Source organism: Leuciscus leuciscus (assembly GCF_965113295.1).
Source record: "Leuciscus leuciscus genome assembly, chromosome: 25".
Classification (NCBI taxonomy): domain Eukaryota; kingdom Metazoa; phylum Chordata; class Actinopteri; order Cypriniformes; family Leuciscidae; genus Leuciscus; species Leuciscus leuciscus.
The window spans coordinates 16,467,840-16,483,124 of record NC_138724.1 but is presented as its reverse complement, the minus strand read 5'-3'; the positions used below and the strand labels follow the sequence as shown (position 1 = coordinate 16,483,124).

Sequence of the window (15,285 nt, the reverse complement as noted above, 5' to 3'; positions counted from 1 at the left end):
ATAGACCTACATACAAATCGCTTAATTTGATACAAAAATGTCCGTGGTTGCAGAAACACCCAAATACCTTCAGAAGTTTCTGAAAGCTACCACGTTTACCATAGTATTCATGACGAACAACCAAAAAGACGTTAAACAGCAGTATATATCATAGGATGTGCAACAGTAAAGAACAACGTTGATTTCTCGATGATCTGGCAACCTCAGGACTGAGTCAGCTGACCGGCTGAAGATGACAGGCGAGGCTCATCGCTTCGCTGATACAAAGAGTCATTTCTCGCTATCCGTGGGGATTTAATCAGAAACCATGAGCAGCACACAATCTTACACACGCTTCGGGGACGAAAAATACAAAAACTGGTTGAAAACAACGGAGAGTCTTTCCTTACTGAGGAAAGGCATTAAGGACTTCATTGAAAAGGAAACCGAAACTTATCACAACTCTCTTCGAAACAAACCGAAGCTGAATGGACAGACCTGTAACAAGAAAACATGCGATGTTAAGAAGGTAAACTGTAAATGCAAAGTCAGTGTAACGTTAAACAATTGAAATAGCCTTCTTTATTTATCGTTTCACTGTATGTGTTAAATAAAATACAAATAATCACCCAATGTAATGGGCTGCTGCTGTATAAAGTGTAGACAATTAGACAATGTAGAGAAATACAGTGCAATTCATATAAAATTAACAATTGAATTCATTTTAACAATTAACTTACTGACTATACATGTATTTAGGCTATACGACTTACATCCATGAGGTATTCAGAGCTGTCAAACATTTTGAACACATTTCAGCCATTCTCCAAAAAAAGAAAAAAGTAGCCTATCTATCTTTGTCCAGTGTCGTAAATGCTTTAACGTTACTAGGCTGCTTGCAAAATAAAATAAAATCTGTTTTGGTGGTCTAATGATGCAGCTGAACTCTGTCTGTCCGGTCCATCCATCCATCCATCCATCTTATATAAAAAAGTGGATTAACACAAATAGGAATACTACAAATAGCCATCAATCCAGCCATCCATAAAGCCTAAAAAAAAAATGTCAATAAGAATCAAAGATTCTGGGAATGTCTGTACCTGTCTCTCAAACTGTGCTTTGCTGCTACCCATAGTCTCTCTGCGAATTGTGTGAATGCTGGAAGAAAGAAATTGAGGCCAACTATAATGGGGGGAGAAACAGAATAAACTGGGAAAACTGCCGGCCACATCTCTGGTCCGCAGAAAAGTGGGAAGTTGCCAAGGTAAGTTACATTCATCATTGAATTTGTATTATTATAGTGTTGCAACTGAGTGCATTGACTTGATGCATATGGGGAAGTGTCAGTGAACAAAAATCAATGTCCATTACATTTTTATCTTTGTTGATTGCATGTTTCGCGTGACAGGCGTATATGCCACGTGGGCACCCCAAACATTGCCAGTTTTCCGAGTTTGATGTCTCTGCCATCCTGAACTTAATGAGTTTCTGTAAACATTTTAAAAACATCCCAGGGAAAAATGTAAGTATTCTGAAATGCAAATATCCTGTTTTTCCCTTCAAATGATCATTTTCAGCATTATGTCACTCTGAACCTCTATATCCGTTTTAAACTTCTCAAATGCTATGTGCTATAGTATCAGTTCGGATATTCAAATAATGTAGATCTCACTGTGTGCTGGATAACACATTTTACACATTTCTTTTCAACAATTAAGGTCATAACTAAGGTCATACAAATACGGAACAATGCGATGCACTCCCCTGACTTGAAAATTAATAATGAGGACATGATAAGTCATCATAATACAGTCCTGCAGCTGGCCAAGACGCTCGAACCTCTTATCCCACAACTGAAAGGCTTGGAAAAGGAGATAACACAGGTGGATGGAAAATAATGAATCATATTTTAATAAATTATTATTATTAAAATAGCATTACCATTATTAATATTTAATAATAATAATTATTATAATAGCGATTAGTATAAATGTTACACTTTACCAGTAGGCTATAATTGTATTATTCATAATTCAATCCAGAACAAAAGTTTTTTTCTTTCTTTTTTTTTCTATGTAGTTTAATAAAATCTTGGACAGGAATTTCAATGCAGCCCCATGTGAAGTAGACGGCCAACAGGTCGATCTTCAGACCATTGAAGTTCTGAATCGCGAGCAGCAAGCATTGAAAGACAGGATTGAAGACTTTATCTCGCGCTTTGAGGGGAACCAAGACGAAAATGTTGAAGTAAGTAAAGTAGTAAAAGTTAAGTAGTTAAGCGTGAACTGCATCATGTTCATGTTCTAAAAACATGACTTTATGTTAAGGAAAAACCACAGGACATGAAGGGACTCCTGGACTTCCTGGACCAAAACGAAGATCTCCTGAAGGACCTGGGCCCTCAAGTGCACAAACTTAAAGAGATGCAGGCAAGAGTAGATCAACATGAGAAGGAAATCCACAACCTGGCAGATAGAGTGGAGAACCTGGAGAAGGTGACACGTGGTGAGAGGAAAATAAGACCATTCATATTTATCTTTGATTTAGAAATTTAGCAATATAAACATGCAATTATCTGAACTTGGTCTAATATGTAATTTCCTATTTACTTTTATTGTCTTTAAAATATGGTTAAAGTGTACTGCCGAACGTACCGATAAGCATTTACGGTAGAATAAAATATACTTTAATGCCATTTTAATAAAAAAAAAAAGTGCTTTACGTGTTTTTTTTATATTTTATTCAGCATATCAAAAAAAGTGCACTTCTTTAAAGCACAACAAAAAAAATTTATTTAAAAAGTACTTCAAAGGAAAACTTTTAATTTGACATCATTACAAAGTGCACTTTTTAAAAGTCGGCTTAAGTGTATTAAAAACATTAATGAAAGTGTGCTTTTTTACAAATATAATCCACAACAGATTTTTAAAAACATACCTTTGAGATTTGAAGGACACTACAAGTGCACATGCATTACTATTAAGTGCACTTCTTTTTCAGGGGATGCCATGCTTTTTTTAACGCACCTTAAATCATTTTGAGTTTGTTCACATGTAAGAGTCCTACTATATTTCAGTTCGTCTCATTCTTTCGTGCTTCTCCATCCACAGATCCTGTTCCTCCTGTCAACCCACTTAGATTCAAGAATCATCTTTATGAGTATTGTCAAGCAAAGAAATGGTCAGAGGACAAATTCCCTGTTTTTGCAGAGTTTCAGGAAGCACAGGGTAACAAATTCATCAGTCCATGTAACATTAAATGCATAGTAATCCTTTGAAACAAATAAAACATGTATTTGTTTAGATACTGTACAGGAAAAGTGGTAATGCACAAATGGAAAATCTTTCACTCAGGTTCGATTCAACAGTTATCATACAGTTCATATCCTTTGTACAGGTTATAGGGCTGAAGTGAGGGTAAATGGGCAAACTTTCATTGGCACAGAGGTGTTTAACGACAAAAAGAGAGCCCATCAGGAGGTGGCATGCATTGCGCTTGAGCAGCTGAAATTACAGGACGAAAGCACAGATGAACCATCAAGCTCAGTCACACAGCCTGAGGCCTCCTGTTCATCTTCCTCAGGTAAAACAGATATTGTACTATAGTATTGGAAAATGGTATATGTATGGTATAAGTATATGAAACTATGATCACAATGTAATTTAGTCTTTTGACATTTCAGGAAACACTTTCTTTAGTAATGTGACTGTGGATCTTGATCAAGAAGTTGCGTCTGATAGATGTTCTTCAGAGGAAGAAGCAACTGAAGCCGCTTATAAGGTTTTATGGGAAAAATTTCGCATCAGTGCTCCAGCAGAAGGTAAAGAACAAAGCTTAAGCTTAAGATAAAATGAAAAACAGTTTCACTGTTTTTTTGAGCCCTAAAATAATACTTTATTTAACACTAATAAAGTACTTTATAAGCATAATCTCTGTATTAAATACTTCATAGTTAACCAAACATGTAGCATTTGCACAATATTTTAATATTGTGCAAATATTCTCTGAGTTTCTTTGGCATTTTAGAGTTTAAATGATTTCCTGAATAGCACACTTAAGTTGCTTTTTATTCCTGTTGCAACAGGTCAGACATACAGGTTGTTGATCATGGAATATTTCCACACACAGCATTTCCAAAAACCGACAGAACTCTTTGTTCAAAATGATGACGACACAACCATTTGCAAGCTCAAACTCATCGGCCCTTTTACTTTTTATGACAAAGGTAACTGCTGTTAGTCATGGGTTAAATATCTTGTCTCACTAAAGGTTTGTGTTGATTCACAAGCTATTGTTTGCTAACCTTTAGTTTGCATGTCTTACATTGTTCAGATGGCTCCACCAATAAGAAACAGGCGGAGCAACAGGCAGCTAAAGTTGCTCTGCAGCATCTGTCAGGAATCCTCAACGGTGCTCCAATATCAGACACTGAGAAGAACCTCAAAGGTGAACTGAAGGAGCGTCTAGATAAGCTGGGTCTCAAAAATCCTGTCTATGACACAAAGAAAACAACAGAGATCGGTGATGAGCATGTGACCAGCGGCATCAGCTCAGACCTGGCTACTTCTGCAGTCTCTATCAGTCAGGCACCAGAGAAGAGCCAGGGGGGGCCATCAGGACAAGAGGGCCAGGGGGGGCCATCAGGACAAGAGCCAGTCCGTGTTCCTGTTCCTGCGCTGCCGGACCCTCAAGAATCCAGTTCTTCAGCCGCACAGAAGAAAAAGCCCAGGATTGATTGTCCAGGTAATGGAGCAGCTTATAAGAAATAAGTCATTAATGCTAAAGAGTGGTGCAGGGATGATGTCAAAATCCGGAAGACTAATTCGCCAGAGGTTCCCTTTAGATTTTCCTATGGGTTTGTATAAAGTACAATTCATGTACTCTCGTAATCTTTAATCACCTCCCTTTTGCAGTGGCTTCTCTTCCAACCCATTCTAATGGGAAAACATGAAAACTATTTTACGGGGTGGCAATTTCGTATGAAATTTTATGCTGTGAACTGTACGAAAAGAATTTTTTGGAAAAACGTAAGCATGAAGGTCCTCCCCTAACCCCACCGTTAGTCCGAAATTCTCGCACGTTAAAAAATAAATATGACCTCACATTGTATCGATCATGTTTACACACTGCCTCCGCAACTTTCGTCCGTCATAAAAAAAATTCTAATCGGGTTCGATTTTCTGTGTTTTTCGCATCCGTAGCGAGCATTTTGAGAGGTGTTTTGACAATTCAGAGCCACCGAATGACGAATACGAAAAAACGCATACAAAATTTTAAGTGTGCAAGGACCTTTAAACTTACTGAGGAGTAACTACCCCTTACTTACTACCCCTAAAAACACTGAGGAGTAAGCAAATCGTACAAAATCGTTGATCACAAGAATTAATATGAATTAACCACCAATTTGCCAAAACGTAAAATAAGTTTCCATGAGATTGTGTTGTCTCTTCTCTTCTCTGATGACGTGTTTACTGTCACTCACATGAGATCGACCAATAGCAAATCACAACCATCCAATCAATTCCCAATAGATGAAATCAAGTCCTGCCCTACGTTTCTTTCTTGATTCAGAAGCCGTTTCATTGGGATATACCATGTAAAAAATATCTTTTGTTTTGACATTTCAGGAATCACTTTCTTTAGTAAAGTGACTGTGGATCTTGATCAAGAAGTTGCGTCTGATAGATGCTCTTCAAAGGAAGAAGCAACTGAAGCCGCTTATAAAGTTTTATGGGAAAGATTTCGCATCAGTGCTCCAGCAGAAGGTAAAGTAAAAAGTGTAGATTTGATATAAAATGTATTATCAATATCGATAATAAAGCCAAACATTAAGTCATACGCTAGTATTTTCACATGTAAAGTGTTTCACTCTTACTCGAGGCTTAACTTAAAATAAAATACGTTGTGAGTTTGCTAATGTAGTTTTTTGGTGTTATTGTGAGCCAGATATGTTAGAATATGTTAAAATGATTTTCAAAAGAGCATAACGGATTTAGTTTGTGTTACAACAGGTCAGACGTACAGGTCAGTGATCATGGATCATTTCGACACCAATGATTTACAAAAGCCAACAGAAGAGTTTGCTGATGATGACAACACAGCTGTCTGCATACTCAAATTCAATGGACCTTTCACTTTTTATGACAAAGGTGATTTCTACTTTTATTGATTGTTTGAACACTATTCAGGTGAATTTCTAGGTCATATTTCACCCCAAAAACAAATAAAAAAAATTTTTTCTAAGGAAATGTAGTATAGTTTAAGACCATTTTAAAGTGCCCCTATTACGCTTTGTCAGATATTATCTTTCATGCAGTGTGTAATATACAGCTGTTTGTGATTGTAAAATGACTGCAGTTTCAAAGATCAAAGTGCACTGTAGGGGATTTTACAGTTAAAGACCCAAGGACCAGATATGATGAATGAAGACCAGGAGTCAATGAAATGCAATTAATTGAAGACATTTTTACTGTAGAATAGTTTGCAGTTTCACCAGCAGACGTCAGCTTCACACTCAGCAAGGAGTTCGTAGGCAGACAATTATACTCTCACACAATCACTAAGCTACGTCATCATGTCGGGTTGAATCATTCTGATTGGTTAAGGCAGAGATAAACTTTCCAAGAATTTCCACTGAGGTCACCAATCTGGGTTTCTAGGCTCCAGTTTGCATATATATATAATTTTTCAGATGAAATATGACCCACATTAAACTCTGAGATGCTCCCATTTATTTTCTGTTTACTAAAATGTGTGTTTTGATTTACAAGCTATTGTTTGCTTATTTTTAGTTTTCATGTCTTACATTGCTCAGATGGCTCCACCATTAAGAAACAGGCGGAGCAACAGGCAGCTAAAGTTGCTCTGCAGCATCTGTCAGGAATCCTCAACGGTGCTCCAATATCAGACACTGAGAAGAACTTCAAAGGTGAACTGAAGGAGCGTCTAGATAAGCTGGGTCTCAAAAATCCCGTCTATGACACCGAGAAAAAAACAGAGATCGGTGATAAGCATGTGACCAGCGGCATCAGCTCAGACCTGGCCTCTTCTGCAGTCTCTATCAGTCAGGCACCAGAGAAAGATCATTCAGAGCTGAAGTCTAAAAGCATCTCCACAACAGCACAACTCCCATCAGGACAAGAGCCAGTCCGTGTTCCTGTTCCTGCGCTGCCGGACCCTCAAGAATCCAGTTCTCCACAGAGGAAAAAGCCCAGGATTGATTGTCCAGGTGAAGATAGTATGCTATTGAATGGGACACCAGTAGAGAGTGCTAGTGGTACAGTGTAAAAATGTGCACTGATTTGCAACTGCGCTCTCATCTGCCTGTACATCTTTGTGTATTTTACAGAAATCAATGACCTTTTTAATGTATATAATCTCAAGCCCCCACATGTGAAGATGGAGAACATGACGTGTAATGAGAATTTCAAATGTAGTGTGGAAATCAACCTGGAAAAATATACTTTTGCTAACAAACAAGGCTACGACAGCAAGAAAGAAGCCACTCGAAAAGCCTACCTGTTGTTTGGCTGTGCAGTGTCAATTTTCGATTCTAGTATAGGTACGTTTGTGTATTTACTTTTGTGTATTGCTCATAATATGTGTGCGTATATATATATGCATGTCCCCTAACTAATGCTTATATCTTTCTTACCTCAAACTCAAGATGAAAAGACTTCCAGTGCGAAGGTGAAGCAGGCTTTTTCTCAGAATTCTCTTCCTCTTCCACAAGAAGATTTTGAAGGATCTGTAAAGCCATTTTACTGCTCACTAAAGAACATAAGTTACAAAGTTATCTATACAGGACAAGGTTAGTATGATTGTCTTATTTGATGTTAAACGGACTGCAAAAACAAGAGTTTGTACTCAACAGAATCAAGAAGAAGTGCGTCCAAGAGAAAGAAAATGAAAAAATATTTTGAAAGGTATATTATACTGTCAGGGATGGATTAACGCACAGGCTTAAATTGTAATATTTCACTATATTACTGTTTTTACTGTATTGTTGACCGAATAAATGCAGCCTTGGTGAGCATAAGAGACTTCTTTTAAAAGCATAAATCTTACCGACCCCAAACATTCTCTCTCTCTCTCTCTCTCTCTCTCTCTCTCTATATATATATATATATATATATATATATATATATATACACTGAGAAAAGAAAAGTAAAAGCATGAATGCCATTTTATTCAAATATGATGTGGTCTTTTTCTAGGGTCCTCAGAGGCTGAAGCCAAGTTAGTTCCTCTCCAGAATGCCTTGCGTTCACTATCACCTCTCTTTGGTTATGATTCACTAACTGGAGCTGATAGTGTTGAAGAGGTGCAGAATCAGCTGAGCTCTATGCTGAAGGGGGCCGGTCAGGAAGACCCCGTCATTTCCATGAAGCCTGTTGATATCCAATCCAATATCCAGCTGTCGTTCTGTGACTATACGCTGAAGTGCTCATGCCAGAACTCCAAGAGATCAGCTCGGAATCATCTGAGTGCACGATTACTGGGCCTTCTGGGGGTAAAGACAGGTCAGAGCAACTGAATATCAACCAGCTTGTCTAAACACTACATAAAAATTATTATTTAATGATTTTCATTCAGTTCTCATCCTCTTACAGAAGCAAACGATGTGTCTATGAGAAACCGTTTAGATGACTGGTTCAAACAGCAGAATCTGCCACCGCCAGTGTTTGAGGACACAGAAGAAGCGCTTGGAGCGAAGGCTACTTTCTCTGTCCAGTTCACCTGCAACAGTTCAGGTGGGCAGTCACTGTCTCACAACACAATACATGTTCAGTAAATATTTAATGTCATTTATAAACAATTATAAAATATTAATTTTATCTATAAATAATTCATTATAAATACAGTACCATTCAAAAGTTTGGGGTCGGTGAGATTTTTTTTAATGTTTTTTATTTTTTTTAAAGAAGTCTGCATTTATTTGATCAAAAAATACAATAAAACCAGTAATATTGTGAAATATTATTACAATTATTACATTACTCTAGTCTTCAGTGTCCCAGGTGCTTGCTGGGCAGAGTCATATGAGCCCACCCACAAGTCTCTGTCATTCTGACTATAGGGTTAGGGTTTGTTTTAGGGTTAGTTGCATGTTATTATGTAATTTATAGTTTTTACTACAATAACTACATGGACACGGTAAAATAAAGTGTTACCTAAAAGTGTTATTAAAAAAACCCTACTGACTCCAAACTTTTGAATGGTAGTGTATTTTTATAAATTATTAAATAATTTATTTATTTATTAAATTAATTAATTTTAAATATATTTATAAATGATTGTTTAATCATACTTTTTTTCGGTCAAGTAAATTACAGTTTTAGAGTGTGTAATGCTACTTAAATAAGTTCCAAATATTTGTGTATAATATTAAATATTAAAGTGAATTGTTTGATTCTAGACTGGGAAGACAGCTGGGATAAAGCGAAGATGAATCTGCTTCAAGTGCTCAAGCAAAGATTTAGGTTTCTGGATGACAAAAACAATTGAAATCTATTTTAGCTGAAAGAAAAACAGCACAAATGCACTTATTTTATAAATTGTAAGCAAAATTTGTTCAGTACAAATTTACATTTATTATTATTACATTTATTACTTTACATTTCCCTGGGATTTCAATGAATGACCATGGCATTGAATGAAACTTTTAAAAATATGTATACCAAAGGTATACCAATATAAACACTAAATCATTTTAAAATCAGCAGAAAATTACAATGAACAAAATGTAATTTCATTGACTGCAAAAACCAAAGCTGTAGAAATGACATAAAGAGATGAGCTACATTTTTAACAATTTGGCATGGTCAAGTGGATTTATCCATTTATTAATTTTTATTAATATTACCCTCTAACTGTGGATTGTGCATTTTAAACCGTTTACAATGAACTATAGAAACTGCTTACAAAGGTTATACTTTGTGATCAAATACAGTCAGTGAGGATAGAAGATGCAGTGTTTCCCCTACAATGTATTAATTTTCAGCGCCGCTCCAAAATCTTCACATGATCAGTAATATCACGGCATTCACTGACACACCTAAAAACACTGAAACATGGCGACTGCCGGCGCTGCTAATGCGATGGCTCTGAATCCACTTGTTGACAAGAAAGGAGGAAAGAGCCACAAATGGAAATATTTTTGATTAGGCTAATGTCACGTTGCCATAAGGGGCCGTTCACATTCACGTTCACATGCAAATATTTCAAATGTGGGCGCGTGGCAAGCGCGCTCATAATAGAAGCGCGGCGCGCCTCTGTTCATGGTTGCATAGCAACGACGGACGCCACGGAAGAGCGAGCAAGCGCCCAAAGGAGAAAGCGGTACGAACTTTTCTCTGTTGAAGTCTATGGGGTCGCTGTGTCCATTTTTTTTACTGTCTATGGAAAATATGCCGTCCCGCCCCTCCGTGTTTGGCGATCAGGTTTCATTCTCGCGCAGCTTGTTTAGTAACTTCACGTGCGGGTCTTTTCCGCTCCGTGTTTGCGCCGCGTTCTCCATTCCGTGTGTGTGTGTGTGTGTGTGTGTGTGTGTGTGTGTCGGCGCACTGCGCTCTCTGCTCAATGTTCCGTTCCGTGTTTGCGCTGTGCGTTCTGCTCCTTAACGGCCCAAACGCTCCAATCATGTAGGCTACCGATCATGCAATGGAAAAGCAAAGTCCGCTCAAATAACGTGAAATTTCTCAGTACTAGACTTCTGTTTGCTGAGCTGGTATAGCCATGTTGGGCAACAATGGTAAAATGACCTGCTCTGATCACATGCTCTGGTAATAATAGCTTTGTATGACTATACTTTATTTTGATAATTAGTCAAAAAATAAATCTGTTAAATCTGAGTATGTTGCATAGAACTGAATGAAGAGTAATTTAATGATGTTTTATATTTTAATATAGGACTATTTTCTGTCCAATTTGTGTGGACATTTTTCTTTTTTCCGCCTTTTTTGTGTGTTGTTTAATTTAATTAGTGATTCTACATTTAAATATTGATGATGACAAGTTTGCGGGAAATGCGATTAATCACAGCAAATTGTGCGATTAATTAGTAAATTTTTTTTAATCGATTCCCAGCCGTAATATATATATATATATATATTTTTTTTAAAACATATTGCCCCTTTCTTGCATTTGAGCCCTGCCCCTGATGAACTCTTTGCACGTCCCTGGAGGTTAGTGAAGTAAAATAGGCTATGCAAGCTAGTCACCTTTTAAACTAATGAAAAGTTTCATTTGGATTTTAATGTTCAAAATGTCTACAGGTTAAAATAAATGAAAGTACTGGTTACATGATGATGTATCTAAGTGCTAAAGTGTGTTACAGAAAAAAAGATCAGTAGTGCAGGTGAGAAAGGAAAGAGTTTCATTTTTCCACTATCAATTTCTACCTTACAGCGTAAAATTAACACAAAAGAAAAAAATGAATAATCCTGTCCTAATCCTGTGTGTGACCAGTTCAAGGTACGTGCTGCAATAATCATGCCTTCTGTTGATGGTATGTCAAATTTGTATGTCTCAAAATGTCCATTTCTATCCACAAAACTTGCCAGAAGTCATGGTTTAAGGGGTTATTAAAAAAAAAAAAAAAACCCGCGAGCGGCTTGGTAACAACCTCCGGCACGTAACAGCACCGCTGCTGGAAATTTTTATAGGGGAAACACTGAGATGCATTTATGTGATTTATTTCTAATGTATTACACTGTTCTCTTGCATGCTTGTTTGAAATTGGTACAACCGTGTATTACTGAACATTCATCCAGGAACTCAATGTTTCCTACATGTGTTTGTGTTGTGTATCTCCAATACAAAATGTCTTAATGCAAGTAAAATAATGAAATCATTTTACAAATCAGTGTTTCATGTCCACATTTATGTTATATGGTAAGCATGTATGGTCGTTATCCTAAAATAAAACCTTTCATTTTGGGAAAATGAGAGCTTATGATTAAGCTGTGACAAAGATGATTTCACAATAAATACAAAACAATCTAATGTTAAAGTTCATGTGGTGTTGAATTATGACCAGTTTTGGTCGTATCAAGTTGGCCAGAAAGTTGTGTTCATTACCACAACTATGAAAACGTCTGTTCTATGAACTGGCCAGTAGATGTCAATGTATCGCTACAGTTTTTATGTTGTTGGAGAGTGAAGGAATGTGTCTCAGGTTTTCTTGAATGAATTTGAAATGTAGAAATGTAGAAAATTAGAAATGTTTCTTCAGTTGTATCTTGGCCAGTGTATATTTCATTTAGGCCTTTAGTTTTTAATAGTATTTTGAATTAGACATGCTCAAAGTTGTTGACCAATCACAACGCATTGGTCCAGCCGACCAATCAGAGGACATTGCAATTTTCAGAAGGAGAGGCTTCATAGAGACCAGAACAGAACAGATGCTAAATTCCACACTACTCGTACTACTTTTACAATATCTTTCTATGGCAGAAATAGTAAGAGTAGCATGCGGTTCCGAATTCAGTGTTACAGAAGGACTGGGAAGAGAGGTCCTGCAACAATGTAAAATATGTGAAAAATAAGTAACTTTTTTTCAACTTTCAAGCATGAAACCCTATTCTAGTAGACCTCAAAAACAAAATCAAGGTTTTGAAAAAGGGCATAATAGGTCCACTTTAAATAAGGTAAATGTACTGAAGCCTGTGCCGGGTTGCATAAAACACCTTAAGTTGCCTTAACATGAAAAAACACCTTCGGGTTGCCAGATTGAGACATGCAACGGGAACGAGTGCAATTAATGGACAGCAATGAGCCTTACACTGTTCATCAGCTAATGCATTAATGCATCAATGTTTTAAAATGCCTCTGGTCATAGAGACTTTTTAATGGATGCCGAGGCTTTTTAGGTTGGGTAGAATCTGTGATCTCTGGCCCAGTTTGTTCGCTGGCTTCCATGGCTGGAACTCACTGTGTTTTTAAGCCAACTGGCAACCTGGAGTGTTGAAATACTATTGGATAAATTGGCAGTGGGCGGAGTCACACAGACCAAAACAAAAAACAGACATTCCGACCAGGGGCCCGTTCTTCGTACGTCGCTAAGTAACTCAGTTAGCTGGATTTGTCAATCTTGGATTGTTTGGTGCGTAAGCTTAAACCTGCTTGGGAGCAGGCTTATTTCATGTAAACAGGATTAGACTGCGGCTCATAAGCGGAGCTGATACGGGAAGTCCAGCGCAGCGCGATAGTGCACTTTCTGAGATATATATTTTTTTCTCGTGACTCGTGAGATTGTCGTTTACATTATTAAATTGTTGGAAACGCACATTTATTTTCGACTTGTCGGAGTCGGGCTTTAACTACAGTACAAACTGTTTGCATTGCCCTAAGATTATTTGCGAGTGGCTCTTTCCTTTACACTATTGGAGATGCGGATGGAAAGTGCTGTCTGTCGTGTCATTCGGAGTTTACCTGGCGCTTTTAGGTTTAAAAAACAGTTTTAGGTTTTTTTGTGGCATTTCCAAGCCACTTAAGACCCAATGTTGTAAAGCATTTTTTAAATTATTTTATTATTATTTAAAAAAAAAAATTTTTAGGCTATCATAATTTTTTATGAAGATCATGCAATCATGACCATGCCGATTACAGTATATGTCACTCAGGCTTCACTAACTTGATTGGTACCATAGACTATAGGCTACCATAAACTGCCATCAAGGCCTCAATGAAGGGTATTATGTGAACAGAAAGGGGGTTCACAATGTAAATGTGCAGCCCAGTTACTATTGGGATTCTTAATATTCCAGATTAGTAATATATCAAATTAAAAAAAGGCAGTTGACTAAAATCTTTCATATCACAAATGTGAAAGCAAAATGGCCAGGATCTGTGCATGACTTAAGAATTTTCAGAGATTCACATTTATGCACATTATTTGAAAATGGTAAGGAAAGTTCCACAATTAAATATCAAGCTCACTGTATTACATACACTTATGATGATCCTAACAGAACTGCATTTTTTCATAGATGATTATGACATGTTCCTGCAGACAGGTGTTTATGACCCCATTCCCTGACCCAAACCAGTTACAATGCAGCTCTAGCCAGGACAAGGGCACACAATGAAATGAACTTTGGCTAACTAAAGGGAAGATTTCAGTGTCTGATAAGTCTGAGGGGTTGCACACCTGACAGGGCCTGTGACATTGTTGCATGTGCCATATTACACAACATTGCCAAAAAAAGAAAGAAAAAAGCCAGTGGTCAAGTGCCTGCAACAAGAGATATTAGACACATGCCTCATGCAACAAATAAAAAGGAAAAGTTGGCTATACACTGCCCACCTGTAGGCCTATGTCTCCTCTGTGCTGTGCAGACTCTTCTGTAGGCCTTTCTGTAGATGTAGAATCCAGCAACTTATATTGCAGCCATAAAGCATACAAGTATAAATTAAGTAAAGTTATTTATACACTTGCAGGTAGGCTAGTTCCTCCATATGACAGTTATCTGAGAGGGTTTATTCACTGTCCAGTGCAATGGAAACAAATGGACATTACAAAGTCTTATACTTTCTTTCCTTTGGAAAGTTAGAAAATGTCCACTTACTGCACATGTTTCAGCCACCACTTTCTTGGGAACAGATACAAGTGTTGGTGTATTATGTAAAAGTGCACAAAAGAGGAAAACACAATGTCATTACAATGAACTACACTCGGGAAAAATGTGATCAATAACTCATGGCAAAATATTTTTACATTAACATAAGTTTATCAGTTTTCACTTTCACAAGTCAAAGCAATTCATCATTACTCAAGATTTAACAGTTGAAATGACTATACGGCCGTAATTTAATGCAGCAAAAATTATTTTACAGTGTAGGCTACTAAGATCTTTTCCTTGATTGCTTTTATAAACAGACAACCCTTTATTTAACAGTGCCTTTTATAAAAGAGACTATAATATAACAAAAAATTACCATTATGTAGAATATTTTTGTACTTCACTTTTATTTGTTCCCATGTTCTAGTGTGGTGACTCTGACATTACAATGAACAAAGTAATTATGCAATTATTAAAATACAAAAATATAGGCTAATAAGTGATAAAAAAACATCTAACATGGCCACTTCTAACAGATTTAAATTGTCTGCTACTTTTTGCGAGCCCTCTCTCCTGGCTTTTGCAGACTTTGAGGTGTTCCCTGGCGTTTTGATTAAACATTAAAATTCTGAATAAACTTCGACTATTAGTTCTTGCTCTGCTGAGGAGAAAAACTGAGCGCGCTCTTTGGCCACGCTGAGCAGCCAATAGCAGCGTTGCTGATCAATGTTTCTACTATCGA

At 37.1% G+C, this 15,285-nt stretch overlaps 1 protein-coding gene across 3 annotated transcripts; it reads left to right on the top strand.

The window, feature by feature from the left end:
• The first annotated feature begins 199 nt into the window (after positions 1–199).
• On the top strand, positions 200–11,985 carry LOC309490347 (uncharacterized protein). 3 transcript variants are annotated; one of them, XM_082159462.1, is made up of 19 exons: positions 200–508; positions 1,115–1,243; positions 1,388–1,501; positions 1,698–1,862; positions 2,059–2,226; positions 2,307–2,484; positions 3,090–3,206; positions 3,376–3,561; positions 3,662–3,799; positions 4,064–4,204; positions 4,312–4,722; positions 5,607–5,744; positions 5,991–6,128; positions 6,794–7,207; positions 7,328–7,540; positions 7,646–7,789; positions 8,196–8,501; positions 8,592–8,732; positions 9,398–11,985. In XM_082159462.1, exons 1-19 carry the CDS (start codon positions 308–310, stop codon positions 9,484–9,486), a joined length of 3,531 nt encoding a protein of 1,176 aa, XP_082015588.1. In that variant the 5' UTR covers positions 200–307; the 3' UTR covers positions 9,487–11,985. The 3 variants fall into 3 exon arrangements, with proteins under 3 accessions (XP_082015588.1, XP_082015590.1, XP_082015589.1); XM_082159464.1 differs by lacking the exons at positions 3,662–3,799; positions 4,064–4,204; positions 4,312–4,722; XM_082159463.1 differs by lacking the exons at positions 4,312–4,722; positions 5,607–5,744; positions 5,991–6,128.
• Positions 11,986–15,285: the final 3,300 nt, after the last annotated feature.